At 39.6% G+C, this 20,167-nt stretch overlaps 1 protein-coding gene across 1 annotated transcript in view; it reads right to left on the bottom strand.

The window, feature by feature from the left end:
- Positions 1-20,167, bottom strand: part of col15a1b (collagen, type XV, alpha 1b) — a 147,055-nt gene that overhangs the window by 86,548 nt on the left and 40,340 nt on the right. The window contains exons 6-14 of the mRNA XM_034182847.1: positions 17,478-17,564; positions 15,120-15,234; positions 10,147-10,202; positions 9,879-10,052; positions 7,846-7,872; positions 7,683-7,745; positions 5,837-5,914; positions 5,623-5,685; positions 5,394-5,540 (exon numbers count right to left, since the gene is read on the bottom strand). Coding sequence (XP_034038738.1) covers positions 5,394-5,540; positions 5,623-5,685; positions 5,837-5,914; positions 7,683-7,745; positions 7,846-7,872; positions 9,879-10,052; positions 10,147-10,202; positions 15,120-15,234; positions 17,478-17,564 — 810 coding nt within the window. The remainder of the gene's footprint in view (positions 1-5,393; positions 5,541-5,622; positions 5,686-5,836; positions 5,915-7,682; positions 7,746-7,845; positions 7,873-9,878; positions 10,053-10,146; positions 10,203-15,119; positions 15,235-17,477; positions 17,565-20,167) is intronic.

Genomic DNA, 20,167 nt, shown 5'->3' with positions numbered 1-20,167 from the left:
CGCACCGTGGAAAATTCTACAGCTAGCCAGGCCCCTGTAGTCGGTGCGGACCAAGGTAGCTTAGCCGCCGTTAGTTTCCCTCTGGCAGATCCCGAGCAGCCGGGAAAGCAGGCTGACTGGGTGACTGTGAGGAGGAAGCGTAGTTCTAAACAGAAGCCCCGTGTACACCGCCAACCCATTCACATCTCTAACCGTTTTTCCCCACTCGACGACACACCCGCCGAGGATCAAACTCTGGTTATTGGCGACTCTGTTTTGAGAAATGTGAAGTTAGCGACACCAGCAACCATAGTCAATTGTCTTCCGGGGGCCAGAGCAGGCGACATTGAAGGAAATTTGAAACTGCTGGCTAAGGCTAAGCATAAATTTGGTAAGACTGTAATTCACATTGGCAGTAATGACACCCGGTTACGCCAATCGGAGGTCACTAAAATTAACATTGAATCGGTGTGTAACTTTGCAAAAACAATGTCGGACTCTGTAGTTTTCTCTGGGCCCCTTCCCAATCGGACCGGGAGTGACATGTTTAGCCGCATGTTCTCCTTGAATTGCTGGCTGTCTGAGTGGTGTCCAAAAAATGAGGTGGGCTTCATAGATAATTGGCAAAGCTTCTGGGGAAAACCTGGTCTTGTTAGGAGAGACGGCATCCATCCCACTTTGGATGGAGCAGCTCTCATTTCTAGAAATCTGGCCAATTTTCTTAAATCCTCCAAACCGTGACTATCCAGGGTTGGGACCAGGAAGCAGAGTTGTAGTCTTACACATCTCTCTACAGCTTCTCTCCCCCTGCCATCCCCTCATTACCCCATCCCCGTAGAGACGGTGCCTGCTCCCAGACCACCAATAACCAGCAAAAATCTATTTAAGCATAAAAATTCAAAAAGAAAAAATAATATAGCACCTTCAACTGCACCACAGACTAAAACAGTTAAATGTGGTCTATTAAACATTAGGTCTCTCTCTTCTAAGTCCCTGTTAGTAAATGATATAATAATTGATCAACATATTGATTTATTCTGCCTTACAGAAACCTGGTTACAGCAGGATGAATATGTTAGTTTGAATGAGTCAACACCCCCGAGTCACACTAACTGCCAGAATGCTCGTAGCACGGGCCGAGGCGGAGGATTAGCAGCAATCTTCCATTCCAGCTTATTAATTAATCAAAAACCCAGACAGAGCTTTAATTCATTTGAAAGCTTGACTCTTAGTCTTGTCCATCCAAATTGGAAGTCCCAAAAACCAGTTTTATTTGTTATTATCTATCGTCCACCTGGTCGTTACTGTGAGTTTCTCTGTGAATTTTCAGACCTTTTGTCTGACTTAGTGCTTAGCTCAGATAAGATAATTATAGTGGGCGATTTTAACATTCACACAGATGCTGAGAATGACAGCCTCAACACTGCATTTAATTTATTATTAGACTCAATTGGCTTTGCTCAAAATGTAAATGAGTCCACCCACCACTTTAATCATATCTTAGATCTTGTTCTGACTTATGGTATGGAAATTGAAGACTTAACAGTATTCCCTGAAAACCCCCTTCTGTCTGATCATTTCTTAATAACATTTACTCTGATGGACTACCCAGCAGTGGGGAATAAGTTTCATTACACTAGAAGTCTTTCAGAAAGCGCTGTAACTAGGTTTAAGGATATGATTCCTTCTTTATGTTCTCTAATGCCATATACCAACACAGTGCAGAGTAGCTACCTAAACTCTGTAAGTGAGATAGAGTATCTCGTCAATAGTTTTACATCCTCATTGAAGACAACTTTGGATGCTGTAGCTCCTCTGAAAAAGAGAGCTTTAAATCAGAAGTGCCTGACTCCATGGTATAACTCACAAACTCGCAGCTTAAAGCAGATAACCCGTAAGTTGGAGAGGAAATGGCGTCTCACTAATTTAGAAGATCTTCACTTAGCCTGGAAAAAGAGTCTGTTGCTCTATAAAAAAAACCCTCCGTAAAGCTAGGACATCTTACTACTCATCACTAATTGAAGAAAATAAGAACAACCCCAGGTTTCTTTTCAGCACTGTAGCCAGGCTGACAAAGAATCAGAGCTCTATTGAGCCGAGTATTCCTTTAACTTTAACTAGTAATGACTTCATGACTTTCTTTGCTAATAAAATTTTAACTATTAGAGAAAAAAATTACTCATAACCATCCCAAAGACGTATCGTTATCTTTGGCTGCTTTCAGTGATGCCGGTATTTGGTTAGACTCTTTCTCTCCGATTGTTCTGTCTGAGTTATTTTCATTAGTTACTTCATCCAAACCATCAACATGTCTATTAGACCCCATTCCTACCAGGCTGCTCAAGGAAGCCCTACCATTATTTAATGCTTCGATCTTAAATATGATCAATCTATCTTTATTAGTTGGCTATGTACCACAGGCTTTTATGGTGGCAGTAATTAAACCATTACTTAAAAAGCCATCACTTGACCCAGCTATCTTAGCTAATTATAGGCCAATCTCCAACCTTCCTTTTCTCTCAAACATTCTTGAAAGGGTAGTTGTAAAACAGCTAACTGATCATCTGCAGAGGAATGGTCTATTTGAAGAGTTTCAGTCAGGTTTTAGAATTCATCATAGTACAGAAACAGCATTAGTGAAGGTTACAAATTATCTTCTTATGGCCTCAGAGTGGACTCATCTCTGTGCTTGTTCTGTTAGACCTCAGTGCTGCTTTTGATACTGTTGACCATAAAATTTTATTACAGAGATTAGAGCATGCCATAGGTATTAAAGGCACTGTGCTGCGGTGGTTTGAATCATATTTATCTAATAGATTACAATTTGTTCATGTAAATGGGGAATCTTCTTCACAGACTAAGGTTAATTATGGAGTTCCACAAGGTTCTGTGCTAGGACCAATTTTATTCACTTTATACATGCTTCCCTTAGGCAGTATTATTAGACGGCATTGCTTAAATTTTCATTGTTACGCAGATGTTACCCAGCTTTATCTATCCATGAAGCCAGAGGACACACACCAATTAGCTCAACTGCAGGATTGTCTTACAGACATAAAGACATGGATGACCTCTAATTTCCTGCTTTTAAACTCAGATAAAACTGAAGTTATTATACTTGGCCCCACAAATCTTAGAAACATGGTGTCTAACCAGATCCTTACTCTTGATGGCATTACCCTGACCTCTAGTAATACTGTGAGAAATCTTGGAGTCATTTTTGATCAGGATATGTCATTCAATGCGCATATTAAACAAATATGTAGGACTGCTTTTTTGCATTTACGCAATATCTCTAAAATTAGAAAGGTGTTGTCTCAGAGTGATGCTGAAAAACTAATTCATGCATTTATTTCCTCTAGGCTGGACTATTGTAATTCATTATTATCAGGTTGTCCTAAAAGTTCCCTAAAAAGCCTTCAGTTAATTAAAAATGCTGCAGCTAGAGTACTAACGGGGACTAGAAGGAGAGAGCATATCTCACCCATATTGGCCTCTCTTCATTGGCTTCCTGTTAATTCTAGAATAGAATTTAAAATTCTTCTTCTTACTTATAAGGTTATGAATAATCAGGTCCCATCTTATCTTAGGGACCTCATAGTACCATATCACCCCAATAGAGCGCTTCGCTCTCAGACTGCAAGCTTACTTGTAGTTCCTAGGGTTTGTAAGAGTAGAATGGGAGGCAGAGCCTTCAGCTTTCAGGCTCCTCTCCTGTGGAACCAGCTCCCAATTCAGATCAGGGAGACAGACACCCTCTCTACTTTTAAGATTAGGCTTAAAACTTTCCTTTTTGCTAAAGCTTATAGTTAGGGCTGGATCAGGTGACCCTGAACCATCCCTTAGTTATGCTGCTATAGACTTAGACTGCTGGGGGGTTCCCATGATGCACTGAGTGTTTCTTTCTCTTTTTGCTCTGTATGCACCACTCTGAATTTAATCATTAGTGATTGATCTCTGCTCCCCTCCACAGCATGTCTTTTTCCTGGTTCTCTCCCTCAGCCCCAACCAGTCCCAGCAGAAGACTGCCCCTCCCTGAGCCTGGTTCTGCTGTAGGTTTCTTCCTGTTAAGAAGGAGTTTTTCCTTCCCACTGTTGCCAAGTGCTTGCTCACAGGGGGTCGTTTTGACCGTTGGGGATTTTCCGTAATTATTGTATGGCCTTGCCTTACAATATAAAGCGCCTTGGGGCAACTGTTTGTTGTGATTTGGCGCTATATAAATAAAATTAATTTGATTTAATGTGTTACTCTGTGCTCTGTCTGTGCGCATTGCTACGTAGATGTCAATAATGGCACTGTCAGTTGAGCGAGAGAGGGTGCCAACTGCCATTAAACACGAAGAAGAAGAAACAAACAAAAAACTGGTGGAGCAATGACACCAAAATGTATTAATTTAACCTACCATACGAAAGTATTGATGTGGATTCTGCTCACAGAATTTCCAGTTTGGCTGAAGATGCTGTTGCTATGGTAAGCTTTGATGAGCAGACCACACCCTTTGTTTGTGTAACATTTTTACCAAACTATATTATTATGCAGATTAAGATGTAGCCTTCAGTGGTGGACAGGGATCCATGCAAACATTGGAATCGGATTAGAATGGGAATAACCCCTTGTATCTGAAGGTATAAGTATATCTGTATAGGAAGTTAATGCTAGATTCCGATCGCAAATAGCCATTTTACCGGCTCTGCTAATGTGCCACCGCTAAAACTCAATTTGCGACCATAAAATCCAGCATTAACATCCGCAAATCATCAGACACAACAGGGTTATTTCTGAAATCAACTCTTCTCACATCTTTAGTAGGAATTTCATGTAACTTCCAAAATTTGTCAGTCTTGTACAATATTACAATATGCGTATTATCAACCTATAACAAGGATTTGTACCACGTTGTGGCCCTTGATTAACAAACCTAGACACTGCCAGTTTCATTTACTCATCTATTTTAGGATGCCTCTCTGTGGAAATTGTTTCAAAGACAAGCACTCCTTTTTCTGATGTGGTTCACCAGATTTTATTCAGTCTATTCTCATTATATGCCTTTTTAATTTGGAGATTATATTTGTTTACTCACTGCATTTTACAGGCTTACATTTCTAGGCATTTTCAAAATCTGTCAAAGTATGTTTGAGAATTCACTTTATTCCTCACATCTTACCTATTCAATCATAAGAATACTTTAGTCTGTACATACGAGAAAGAAAAGAAAAAGAATCCGACCTTTTTATTTTTTGCAAAAATAAAAAGGTGGGATTCTTTTCTAACAGACCTTGTATTTATAAAAGAGCAAGTGAAAAAGTTTCAACAAACACATGCAGTTACAAAAACAATCATTAAACCTCAGCTAAAGTTCCACATTTGATACTAATTAGTCTTAATGCTGTATATCTTTGACACAAGCAACTTACGGGGAATCCAGGGGTTCCAGGGGCTCCATCTTTGCCAGGTGTACCAGGCGGACAAACAATGCCTTGAGAGAGGTGTTCTTCAGACAATGACAGGTTGAGTCCAGGAGGTCCTGGAGGACCTGGAGGGCCTGGTAGACCAGGAGGACCCTGGAGGAATGAGTTTTAATTTTGCTTGTTTTATGCATTCAGAAAATGACAGTTTATCTCTTGTCAGTGGCTGTTGTCTTACCCTGATAGTTTCAGTGTCAGTTTCCAGGTCTTCAAAACCAGATCCTAAAGCATCTGCTCCATACTAAGACAGAAATAAATACACACGCAGGCACACACGCACAAAATTGCTTTTTTGTTTTGTTTTACAATATATTACTTTGTTACTCAAAGCAATCAGGTTTCAAGCTACTTGTCACTACATAGTAAAAGAACCCCAAAGAAAAGACACTCACGGGTACACTGTGTGATCTGGGTGGACCTGGAGGCCCAGGAAGACCGGGAGGGCCTGGAAAACCAACCCCAGGGTCCCCCTGGATACAGAAAGGGCAAGAAGAAAGAAACAAGCAAGAGGACATGAGAATTTGCATTTGATTAAAATTATGTACCGTTTACGAATCTCATCTTTACACTGTGAGTAAAAATAAAATAATGACAGAAAAAAATCTAAATGTAACGTGCAAAAGAAAGGAAAAGATCAGATGCACAACTCAAGAAAAATGAATATCAACACAAGCTTTTCCATTTTTACATTGATAAGTTTGTAATTCCAGAGGTGTTAACTTGAAAATATGAACACGTTTAGCCAAAGGTACTCAGTAATCCAACATTTCAATCTTGACTTGACCTAGCATGCAGTGGCACTCTGGCTATGGCCCTCAGTATATTTTACATAATTAACTGGTTAAAGATAGAAAAGGATTCTATTCAGCTTCTTCATTTAATTTAATTTAATTTGAATTTATTTCATTTATATAGCGCCAAATCAAAACAAAGTTGCCTCAAGGCGCTTCACACAAGTAAGGTCCAACCTTACCAACCCCCAGAGCAAGCACACAGGTGACAGTGGTAAGGAAAAACTCCATCTGAGGAAGAAACAAGCAGACCAGACTCAAAGGGGTGACCCCCTGCTTGGGTCATGCTACCGACACAATTTACAAAACAATTTACAAAATGAATATACAGGAAATTTTGCCAGTGCACAAGACAGGGGGTAGCAGAAGCTAACACCACACCCATCTCTGGCTGGCGCTGCACCTCAAACAGAGAGAAAAACAATCACATGGCAGAAAGACAACAAATACAGTATAATTTGTCAGCATTAAGCAACAAGAAAAACAGAAGAAATAGTAAAGTGATCGCTGGCCACAAGCCCTAAGCTTCACATAAAGACCCAGACTTTATAAAGTTGAGGCTGCAGCCAATGCTCTTTACTAATAAAATTACAACCCCAATTCCAATAAAGTTGGGACGTTGTGTAAAATGTAAATAAAAACAGAATACAATTTGAAAATCCTCTTCAACCTATATTCAATTGAATACACCACAAAGACAAGATATTTAATGTTCAAACTGATAAACTTTATTGTTTTTGTGCAAATATTTGCTCATTTTGAAAAAGGACCACATCGTCCACAAACAGCAGAGACGAGATTCTGTGGTTCCCAAACCAGACCCCCTCTCCACCCTGGCTGTGCCTAGAAATTCTGTCCATAAAGATAATGAACAGAACCGGTGAAAAAGGGCAGCCCTGGCGGAGGCCAACGTGCATTGGAAACAGGTTTGACTTACTACCGGCAATGCGAACCAAGCTCCTGCTGCGGTCGTACAGGGACCAGATAGCCCTCAGCAAAGGACCCTGGACCCCGTACTCCCAGAGCACCCCCCACAGGGTGCCCTGAGGGACACGGTCGAACACCTTCTCCAGATCCACAAAGCACATGTGGACTGATTGGGCGAACTCCCATGAACCCTTTAAAAAAAAAAAAAAAAAAAAAAAAAAAAAAAACTCTACTCTTCCTCTGCATCTTATCCAAAACAGGGAGATCATTCCACAGCTTAACAAAAGTAAAAAAAATAAAAATAAAAATTGATGAAACTACTTTTGCTAAAAGAACCAAAGTAGCAAACAATGCTGTATTAATGTTAAAATACTTTTACTTTGAAGTACATTCATGAAAACCTTGGTTTATTATAACTAGCTTTTTCTGCTTTTTGAAATTTTCCAGTCCAACATCCCACAAGGCCAAACCTTTGATTCATTTGAATTTTACTTATTGAGCCCAAAATCACAGAATGTACCTTCTCTCCTTTGGCTCCTGTCTCTCCAGCCAAACCTGGGAATCCTGGAGGTCCTCTTTCACCCTAAATGTTACAATATCATTCTCTCTGTGCTTATCATGTAATATATAATAAATTTAACAGCTAGTGTGATAAGAAAAAAATGCACATTTATATGACTTACTGTGTCTCCTTTGTCACCTTTGATTCCCTGATGAGAGAGACAGAGAACAGAGACAAAAGTGATGGTGACACACAAAAAACAAGAGCAAAAAAACAAAACAAAACAAAAAAATCTGGGTTGAACATGTATTAGCACCTGAATCTAAAGTCCAAATATATAGTGCAATAAAATGTAATCTTTCTTTAATAAAGTCTTTCGACAACATCAGTATTTATTTCATTCTTATTTTTTTCCAGTAAAATCAAGTCCCATTTTTAAAGGCCCAATATCTAAAAAATGAATAAAGATATAAGGCTGAAATTTTACATGATGTTTACTGTGAGTAATGTTATTAGTTTGTGAAAGTATGATGAAAATTGGTGATATTCAGTTGAGAGGCCTCCAGTGATTTCATATAGACCACCCCTATAGCCTGAACCTGAATTTTCTTTAGGATCTCAATGCAGAAGGGTCACACTGAGACATGATGTATCATGGGATCATCCCACACTTATTCACATCCCATAATTCTTTCAGTCCCCTCTGTGTGCTCCACAGATCATCTAGAGAGCAATGATGAGTCAATTCATGACCCACGAAGCCCATCTACAACATCATAACAGTAGATGACACAGAATAACAGTTGATCAACTCCACCAACACAGTTTGCCACATCCACAGTTAAGGAAGTCAAATTCAACCCAGTTTCCAATTTGATGTCGTGTCATTCCAAATAAGCTTCCAAAGATATCTCAGGTCATTACAGCTAAGTAACTCAGTCTTTGTGTCATCTGACCATAATCCTTTCTTCAAAAAGGTTTTTTGTTTGTCTATGTGGTCAGATGCAAACTTCAGTCAAACTTGAATGTGTTCAAGTTTGACTTTTTTTTTGTTCTTGGACAGCAACTACTCAGCTCATGATGATGTAAACTGGCTTGACAGTCACCAATAACACTGGTGTTCATGGTATGTCTGTGTTTTCGGTGGTTCTTTGGTTATTCTGATTATCTGAATCAATTTCCTTTCAACTGAAGGTGACAGTGCCCATGGCTAAATGACTACATCCCTCATAGCTCCAAGAGATAGTCCTAACTTGTGTAAATCTACAATCCTCTTTCTCAGATCTGCACTGAGCTCCTTGGACGTTGTATTCTACTTTCTGTTGGTCAGTCCAGTGAGTGCTATCAAACAAACCCTTTTTATGGAGGTACAGAGAAACTACCAGCTGTAGTCAGTCATTATCACTAACAGGGTCTTAAAAGGCCTTGACAAGTAAAAAGACATTTTGAAACTTGAAAGTTGATCTTCATTAGCAAAAATATTTATGATTAATTATCTTGATGTCTTGAGGTCACAAAAGGAAGCCGTGTTTCTTCAGAGCATGCAGGGTTTGCATCAACCCTCTGATGCCTTACACTGACCCTGCCCTCATTTCTGAAACCCTAAAATAAAAATTGTGCAGATAACACATTCTTGGATGTTTTTATATGACAGGTGTATGTTTGACAATCATTCTTCCCTCCCCCCCACACAACAGGACAATGGACAATTCAAATAAATCCTTGAAAGACAAATATTGCCATGATATTACAAGTTCACAATGAGTGTGTATGTAAACTTTGGATTACACCTATAACATGTAGATTTGTAGGATTATTCAGTTGTGTTACTTTGAGACTGTGTTGTAGGATCACCCATTCTTTTTCCTATTCCTCATTTTTCATTGCAGGCTCTTTCTGGACCACTGCCTAGGCTGAACACTATTCGTCTGTGCTACGTATGTATTTATAACTTGACCCTTGTTAAAACTAGTAGCAAGTTCCACACTTTTAGTATCTTGATTCATAATTTGTTCAGGCCATCTCTCCATTTCCATATCACACCATCGTGTTTCCATTTTGACAAAGACTGAGCTTCATCATAACTGTGTGTGTACCTGTAAGTCATCCCCATGCACATGACTAACAGTAAAATAGCTGTGTTTAACAAGCTGGCATTCTTTTTGAATATCTAAACCTCGGAGTATCAGTAATGAATGGTAAAATGAGACACACTTGTTGTCCATCTCTTCCTGGAAGTCCAGGAGATCCAGGGGGTCCTGTTGGTCCTTGAGGTCCCCTTGAGGCAGACATAGCCGTGGGAGTGGGACCTGGGGGACCAGGTAAGCCAGGCAGTCCTCTAGGCCCTGGATCACCCCTCTCTCCTTTTGGGCCCTGCCTGATGTGACCCTATTAATGCAAATAAAAAGAAATTGCTATGTGGTGTGGGTGAGGTTATGAAAGTCGGGCGTCAAAAAGCACTCGTGTGGCTGCAGTGTTTAACCTCTGTACTTGTGTGTGCTGGTCTCTCCTCCCCTGGCTCCTCTGTCTGGTGTGACCCTGCATACAACATGACATATGCTCAGCAGGTTGGACAAATCACATTTCCGTGTGGCGACAGTGATCATAATGTGTAACTTGGTAAAACGTAAACTTTTTGATAGTGTCAGCATGTGTTAGAAACAGGATGAACACACAAAGATGGTTTTGGTGCTAATCGTGGTATTACAAATTCTGTACGACATGAAATAACGAAAAAATTTATATCACGTCCAAAGTATCTATTCTAAATTGAAACCTCCGTAATTATTCCTTTCCATTTTCTCTCATGGTTTATTTTATTTTTTAAATTATTGTATTAATGCATTTGATACCACTTCAAGATACTGATATGGCATTTGAATATTGCTGCAGTGACAAATTATAGGTATTGTTTTTAGACTCGTTTTATTATGTATCGGTTTGAAATGGTGAACTGCACAATATTGAAAAAATTTCCCATTTTCTCCAAAAATTATATGGATTTTTTTTATTGACGCATCGATACTTTTGATTAAATTGGTCTCATTCAGATGAAGTGGTTATATTTAATTGTGATATGGATATCTGCCTGTGGCTGTTTCACATTTGATTTGTAAATGGATTTTTGCTCAATATTTGCATTTTAGTTGTAAAGCACGCTGAAGGATTCGGTAAAAGCACTTTATAAATAATCATATTATTACTATTATTATTAAGCAAGTTTCTGTCATAACAAAACAAATTATTTTTCTTGATTTATTTTCTGTTGGAAATTATCACATGCACAATACTGATTATTTTTAAAATAATGTGACTAAAAAGATTAATCCAGGTTTTGAGTATATTTCTTATTGTTACATGGGAAACAAGGTACCAGTAGATTCAGTAGATTCTTACAAATCCAACAAGACCAAGCATTCATGATATGCACACTCTTAAGGCTATGAAATTGGGCTATTAGTAAAAAAAAAGTAGAAAAGGGGGTGTTCACAATAATAGTAGCATCTGCTGTTGACGCTACAAACTCAAAACTATTATGTTTAAACTGGTTTTTTAGCAATCCTGTGAATCACTAAACTAGTATTTAGTTGTATAACCACAGTTTTTCATGATTTCTTCACATCTGTGAGGCATTCATTTTGTTGGTTTGGAACCAAGATTTTGCCCGTTTACTAGTGTGCTTGGGGTCATTGTCTTGTTGAAACACCCATTTCAAGGGCATGTCCTCTTCAGCATAAGGCAACATGACCTCTTCAAGTATTCTGACATATCCAAACTGATCCATGATACCTGGTATGCGATATATAGGCCCAACACCATAATAGGAGAAACATGCCCATATCATGATGCTTGCACCACCATGCTTCACTGTCTTCACTGTGACCTGTGGCTTGAATTCAGAGTTTGGGGGTCGTCAGGCCAGTTGATGTGTTCTATGGCAAATTGTAACCTCTTCTGCACGTCTTATTTAACAGAGGAACTTTGCGGGGGATTCTTGCAAATAAATTAGCTTCACACAGGCATCTTCTAACTGTCACAGCACTTACAGATAACTCCAGACTGTCTTTGATCATCCTGGAGCTGATCAATGGGTGAGCCATTGCCATTCTGGTTATTCTTCTATCCATTTTGATGGTTGTTTTCCATTTTCTTGCACGCGTCTCTGATTTTTTTTGTCAATTTTAAAGCATTGGAGATCATTGTAGATGAAAAGACTATAATGTTTTGCACCTGTGTATAAGTTTTCCCCTCTTCAATCAACTTTTTAATCAAACTACGCTGTTCTTCTGAACAATGTCTTGAACGTCCCATTTTCCTCAGGCTTTCAAAGAGAAAAGCATATTCAACAGGTGCTGGTTTCATCCTTTAATAGGGGACACCTGATTCACATCTGTTTGTTCCACAAAATTGATGAACTCACTGACTGAATGTCACACTACTATTATTGTGAACACCCCCTTTTCTACATTTTTTTTTACTAATAGCCCAATTTCATAGCCTTAAGAGTGTGCATATCATGAATGCTTGGTCTTGTTGCACTACTATTATTCTGAACAGTACTGCATATGTGTGTGTGTGTGTGTGTGTGTGTGTGTGTGTAGAGAGGGAAGGTGAACTGGACTGAGTGGTGGAGTTGGCAGAAGGCAGGATAGCAGACAGCTACAAGTACTTGGGAATCCCATAATCCAATGGGGACCATGATGAAGATGCAAGAAGGTCAGCCACAGCCAAATAGTAAGTAAGTAAGTCAGTAAAGTTTATTTGTATAGCACCTTTCAAGATAAAATCACAAGGTGCTTTACAGTGAAAAAAAATAAAATAGAAACATAGAAATTAAAATCAGCAGTAACATAAACCTAGTTAAAAGCAAGCCTGTACAAGTGGGTCTTGAGCTTCTCCAAGTTCCAACAGAGTCCACAGAATGTTGGTGGTGACATGATGATGTCACACTTTTGGAGCCACAACCTCAAATGCATAGTCTCCTTTGGCCTTCAGCCTTGACCTATGTACTGCCAACAGGTTCTGGTCTGAGGACCTCAGAGACGTGCTTGTTATATAAGGGTGCAAGAGTTCACCAATGTACAGTCGAAAAGTCATCAGCAATATTTTAAACTGTAGTCTGAACTGAATGGGGAACCAGTGCAAAGAGGACAGAATGGGTGTTATGTGAGACCACTTAGATGACCTTGCAGCTGCATTCTGGAGGCTAGGGAACAGCGAATTACAATAGTCAGGACATGATGAAATAAATGTGTGGATGATCATTTCCAGCTCAGTTTGAGACACGATTAGATTATATTAGATTATATTAGATAACTTTACTGATCCCTTGGAAAGAGTCCCTCAGTGAAACTGAGCTTCCAACAGCATTGTATAGCAGCACAAAAGGTAAGTAGCACACAGAGTATCAAAAGTGAAATAAAAGAAAAAAACAGTTTGCAAATATGAATATAAATACACAAACATAAATATCAGACTACTGATCAATACTGGTTTACTGGCTACTACTGTTCCTCTCCTTCCCATCCTCTATCTTCCTGTTACTTCTCCTCCCACTGAGTGAGGAGTTGTATAGTCTGATGGTCTGAGGGACAAAGGACAAATTACAAGACGGGCCATGTTCCGTAAGTGGAAGAAGCATGATTGCACAAGACAGGTAACGTGTGTCAAAACTGAGAGCCTTGTCAAAAGTAACACCCAGATTTTTGACTGCTGAGTGAGCAGAAGAGGACAGAGAGCCAAGGGTCTTAATCACTCAGGGGCACAAATAAGAACTTCAGTTTTTGCTGTATGAAGTGAAAGATAGTTCGGAGCCATCCAGGTTTTTATGACATTAACACAGTTTTGAAAGACAGATACCTTAGTGTCATTTTATGGAGTAAAAGAGCTGACAGTTGTATGTCATCTGCATAACAATAATATGAGACATCATCAAAAGAACTCAAGATGCATCCTAGTGGGAGCAAATATAATGCAAATAAAATAGGTCACCAGAATACCTCCAGAAGGTAAGACAGGCACTGAGAAGCCAGCTCAATGGTAGGAATAAGATCTGAGCCATCAATACATACACCCTAGCAGTCATCAGATACTAAGCTGGCCACAGGAGGAGACAGATGCCACTGATTCAAGACACAATACCAAATATGGAAGTCCCCAAGTCCTGATGGGAGACACCACTGATGGTTCTTGAGAATGACAGGGTAAAGGTCCTGTGGTACTTCAAATTCCAGAGTGGTGGTTGATAAGGGAAAGAAGCCTGCATTTGTGATTGATGTGGCAATCCCAGCTGACAACATCAGAAAGAAGGAGCTCTGTGAGATCAGATTTTAAGGTTCTGCTATTAACTTATGAAATTATTCACAGGTGAGCACCTCCCTATTTAGCTGACCTAGTCAAGTTCTACGTACCGGCCTGGGCTCTATGTTATCAGGGTGCGGGGCTACTTTGTGTCCCTAGAGCCGGGGTGGGCAATGAGGGCCAAGACACTGCATGTATTCCTTGCAACCAATCACCTCAGCATGTGGGTTGCTGATGCGCTTCACCCCTGAACATAAACACCTGATCGTCAATGAAATCATCTGCTGAGATGACTGGTAGCAAGGAAAACCTGCATTGTCTCGGCCCTTCATGTCACATGATTGCCCACCCCTATCCTCGAATGAATAAAATGTCTGCTGGCCACAAAGCTTTCTCTTATCGTTCCCCTGTTTTGTGGAATGATCTCCCTGCATCAATAAAACAGATAGATTCTGCAAAGACTTTTAAGTCCAGACTTAATACGCATTTATTCTCCCTTTCATATGGCTAGCATACTGGCATAGTATGGTACTATGCTTTCTACCCTTTTAAATTCATTTTATTAGTAAACAGAGTGGGTCTCACCCTCAGCTTTATCTGGGTCTGTTAGTGAAGTTTAGGGCTATTGGCCGGCGATCACTCTCAGCTTTATCTGGGTCTGTTAGTGAAGCTTAGGGCTAGTGGCCGGCGATCACTTTAGTATTTCTTCTGCTTTCCTGTTGCTTAATGCTGACAAATTATACCTTACGAGTAGTTTTTCTGGCCAAATGATTCTGTTTTCTTTTTCTCTCTGTCCAAGATGCAGCTGGATCCACGTGCTGGATTGGATGATTTCTGTGGTGGACTCTGCTGTAGGAACAGATCCAGTGAGTGGCTCAATGACCCACCCCACCCCACCCAACCCCCTCCCCTCCTAGACTGGACACCTGCATGGACTCTTGTTAACTGTTGTTGTATTGTGTTTTGTATTGTAAACATTTCTGGTAGAATGGCCTAAGCAGTATGTCACCCCTTTGAGTCTGGTCTGCTTGAGGTTTCTTCCTCAGTGTCATCATAGGGAGTTTTCCTTACCACTGTTGCCTGTGTGCTTGCTCTAGTCTCATAGATATTAAATTATTTACATTTATGGCAGACACAGATTTACTTGATGCTTACCTCTAATCAGCATTTGTCCACTGGTGTCCGTTTGGGTTACTTGACCAGAATACTCATCAGGCTCCACTTCTGGAAGTTCAGTGGGTGGAGCTTGGACTGGACTGCTGTGCTCTTTCTGAGAAGGAAGACAAATAAACAGCAAAAGTTAGATCTTTACAATCTAAGATCCTGGGCCTGACTTAAAGTACTGTGTCAGTCTTGACACATCGACTACTGCAGTTCACTGAGGTGGAGGCAACTAAAGTACAGATGAGCTGAATTAGTTGGAGGGTGTGTTCACTGCCTCATACACGATGCAAATAGTTCAACAAATTATTTCTCCCAGAAAGAAGAAAAAGGTTAATTTGACATTTTAAGGCAGTGCAGCCTATGAGACACCAAGGCTTTGACACCTAAAATGGTTTTCTGCTAATAATTAAATCTCAACTTTCATAATGTTTGAGCTTAATAATTATAGTTGTAACACGGAAATACACTGACATACAATTAACACAGACTAGCTATTGTGTTCTCGACACTGTGTCTACAAGCACACAGACGGGCAAAGCATAATGACATATTTCGCATCCTGTGTGTATAGTGGCAGGACATAATAAAGATCCAAGTTTAACTTTTTGATGTGATTGCAAACAAAATATTGGATTTGCTCAGGAGAGCTTGTTCTTTAACTAAAAAGTCAGGTCCATAAGTAGTTGGACAGTGACACAATATTTGTCATTTTGCTTCCGTACACCACCACAGTGGAACTGATAAAGATGGACTTGAGCTTTAATTCAAGGGGTTCAACAAAACTATTGTATAAACTATTTAGGAATTACACTCATTTTCTACAGAATCCATCAATTTTGAGACTCCAAGTAATTGGATATATTAAATATTATTGTGGATACAAATTTTCACTTTTGCAGCTAGTTTTCTTGAGACAAATCAGAGGATGGATAAATGAACATTCTATCATCAATTTCATCATCAATTTTATTTATATAGCGCCAAATCACAACAAACAGTTGCCCCAAGGCGCTTTATATTGTAAGGCAAGGCCATACAATAATTACGTAAAAACCCCAACGGTCAAAACGACCCCCTGTGAGCAAGCACTTGGCGACAGTGGGAAGGAAAAACTCCCTTTAACAGGAAGAAACCTCCACCAGAACCAGGCTCAGGGAGAGGCAGTCTGGGAGGGGCTGGGACTGGTTGGGGCTGAGGGAGCTGCTAGTCAGGGGCTACAAGTCAATTAATATGTCCTGGACATAATTTACATTAATCATTAATAAATACGTACAAACAGTATGACATTCTACAGTAAATCTGTCTGGAGTAGGCATTTCTCAAATACTGAGTGACCACACGAGAAGGAAACGAGTGAGGGAAACCACCAAAACACCCATGGCAACACTGAAGATGTTATGGGGTTTTGAGGCTGTGTTTGGAGAAATCAAGCACAGTGCAACATTTGTCTGTTGCATCACAACAGAAAGATTTTCTTAAAAATAAGAATTGAAATTTCAGCACACAAAAACTCTAAAAGCCCAAGGCTTAAAACCCCCACACATGTAAATCAGTAATGTTTATTATAAAATCGAATAGCAGCAGGAATGAAGGATTTTCTAAAACGCTCCTAACTGCAGCGCATGGAGAGGAGATGCTCAGATCTATTGCTCCTCTGGGAGCAATAGATCCTCCTCTGTGTATATATATATATATATATACATATATATATATATATATATGTATATTAGGTGGGTTAAACTGAAAATCTCAAATTAAGGGCGATGTCTGAAAGTATATTCCAGCAGCAGTGCTGTTAAAGATGACTGTTATTGAGAAAAGCCTCCTGGCGATAGACTTGCACTGCGACTTTAATATCTGGGAACAGTTATTCTGCTTCTGAAGGACAGTTTCCTTTGGTACTTCAAATTACTGACTGTGGGATGTTTGGGGTCAGACTGACTTCCTGGTTGTGGGAGGATGAAAGATATGGATCCTGTTGATGGGGGTCAGCATCGTGCACACCAGACACAAGAAATGAACACAAAAACCCACAAAGAAACATATGCAAAGGCTCAAACACATCATCCAATGCATGAGTGCATTTGGAGTGTTTGAGTGGTTTTGTAGCACCAGTTCCTCATATTTGTTCTAAAATCCCCTAAACATGGGCCTGTCTTGACAAACTTATTACAGCCATATAGAGGACATTTATGCAGCATTTACGTAAATCATTAATACCCAGGGCAACATATTATGAAAATTTTAAGACAATTTTGCAGAATATCTCCATTGCTGCACCAAAGCACTGAATTGTCAAATGTTGTTTTCTCCCAAACTTGTCTCCACTTCAGTCATCCAGTCACATACTTGCTTCTTCCCATGTGTCCGTTTCATCAGTTCCTCCTCCGTCTCTCTGTCATCAAGAGTGCCATCCCCACTGGCATACCCAGAGGCCTCACACACACACACACACACACACACACACACACACACACACACACACACACACACACACACACACACACACACACACACACACACACACACACACACACACACACACACACACACACACACACACACACACACATAAACACATTAAATGTGAATAACATCAAATGCGGTTCACGTAGCATCATACTTTAGCCAATCACCATTCTGCAACAAAGGAGAAATTGGAAAATGTATCTCAATAATTAAGAACAAGAATGGGCACTCAGATCGTGCGACACCTGCACCTGACACGCTTGACACTCTGCGAGACCTTGATCAAGTCCTAAATTAAGATACTTTATTCTTCTACCAGGTTTAATCCATTTTGGCTGTAAACTGTTGTGACCTTGAGTATGACCTTTCACTGTCATCCATGGCCAACGGCCATGTGACCAACAGAACGGCAGCACTACATAAGTGTTTCAAACTGTTGGTTTATCTTTAGCCAATTCCTCAGAACAGTCATTCTATAAATATCCCTTATACAGTGAGGAAAATAAGTATTTGAACACCCTGTGGTTTTGTAAGTTCTCCCACTTAGAAATCATGGAGGGGTCTGAAATTTTCATCATAGGTGCATGTCCACTGTGAGAGACATAATCTAAAAAAATAAAAATAAATCCAGAAATCACAATGTATGATTTTTTTAATAATTTATTTGTATGTTACTGCTGCAAATAAGTATTTGAACACCTACCAACCAGCAAAAATTCTGGCTCACACAGACCTGTTAATTTTTCTTTAAGAAGCCCTCTTATTCTGCACTCTTTAGCTGTATTAATTGCACCTGTTTGAACTTGTTACCTGTATAAAAGACACCTGTTCACACACTCAATCAATCACACTCCAACCTGTCCACCATAGCCAAGACCAAAGAGCTGTCTAAGGACACCAAGGACAAAACTGTAGACCTGCACAAGGCTGGGATGGACTACAGGATATCAGGCAAGCAGCTTGGTAGAAGACAACAACTGTTATGATTATTTATTAGAAAGTGGAAGAAACACAACATGACTGTCAATCTCCCTCGGTCTGGGATTCCATGCAAGATCTCACTTTGTGGGGTAAGGATGATTCTGAGAAAGCTCAGAACTACACAGGAGGACCTGGTCAATGACCTGAAGAGAGCTGGGACCACAGTCACAAAGATTACATTAGTAACACATGATGCTGTCATGGTTTAAAATCCTGCAGGGCAGCAAGGTCCCCCTGCTCAAGCCAGCACATGTCCAGGCCCAGTTGAAGTTCACCAGTGACCATCTGGATGATCCAGAGGAGGCATGGGAGAAGGTCATGTGATCAGATGAGACCAAAATAGAGCTTTTTGGAATCAACTCCACTTACCATGTTTAGAGGATGAGAACAACCCCAAGAAAACCATCCCAACTGTGAAGCATGGGGGTGGAAACATCATATTCTGGGGGTGCTCTTCTGCAAAGGGGACAGGATGACTGCACTGTAATGAAGGGAGGGTGAATGGGGTCATGTATTGTGAGATTTTGGCAAACAACTTCCCTGAAACTCCAAACCTGAAAGATCTAGAGAAGATCTGTATGGAGGAGTGGACTAAATCCCTGCTGCAGTGTGTGCAAACCTGGTGAAAAACTACAGGAAACATTTCACCTCTGTAATTGCAGAAAAAGGCTACTGTACCAAATATTAACATTGATTTTCACAGGTGTTGAAATACTTATTTGCAGCAGTAACATACAAATAAATTATTAAAAAAAAAAATCATACATTGTGATTTCCGGATTTTTTTTTTTTTTAGATTATGTCTCTCACAGTGGACATGCACCTAAGATGAAAATTTCAGACCCCTCCATGATTTCTAAGTGGGAGAACTTGCAAAACCGCAGGGTGTTCAAATACTTATTTTCCTCACTGTATATGGATTGGCCCAGATTATGACTCTGGCCTGTGACCTTGACTTTTAACTGATTTTTCTCAAAATCAAATGACTATGTCCTTGATTATCTTTCAATTACTCTCCCAAGTTTGGTCAAACTTGGATCAAAAACACGTGCTATCATGCATGGTGAAACAACAACTGCACGATAGATTTCATTCTAAAAATCGTCACCAGCAATCAGATTTTATCCTAAAATTATACCTCATTATTGCTGAAACTTTCATTGCTGATTATGTCATCAATACAAAATAAATACATCTAAATGAATCCAACTAGATCATTGAATTGTTTAAGTATTGTATCAAGAAGCATCACCTTAATCCAGCTACTTGCATTAAAATGAATATAAATTTAAAAAAATTATCAATTCAAAATTTGTAATGTGAGCGGCATTTATCACCATTTTTAGCTTCAAAATAATTACAGACAGACTCATAGTGAAAATTATTATCAGCAGCCCTTGCAAACAGTACATGAACTTTATCACATGGACTTAATGTAACACACGCAGCTGGAAACAGTTTAAAGATTCAAATTGTTGCTAAAATGTAATATTTTGAACAGAAAGTGTTTTTTTTTGTAAATGTTAGATCTTAAGATAAAATTTGACTACTTTCTTCCAATAAAATTAAACCCTATGAATTGTGTATTA

Source organism: Thalassophryne amazonica, chromosome 12 (assembly GCF_902500255.1).
Source record: "Thalassophryne amazonica chromosome 12, fThaAma1.1, whole genome shotgun sequence".
In the NCBI taxonomy this organism is placed as follows: Eukaryota; Metazoa; Chordata; class Actinopteri; order Batrachoidiformes; family Batrachoididae; genus Thalassophryne; species Thalassophryne amazonica.
Note: the sequence above shows the minus strand (reverse complement) of the source record. Positions and strands in the feature narration are given on the sequence as shown.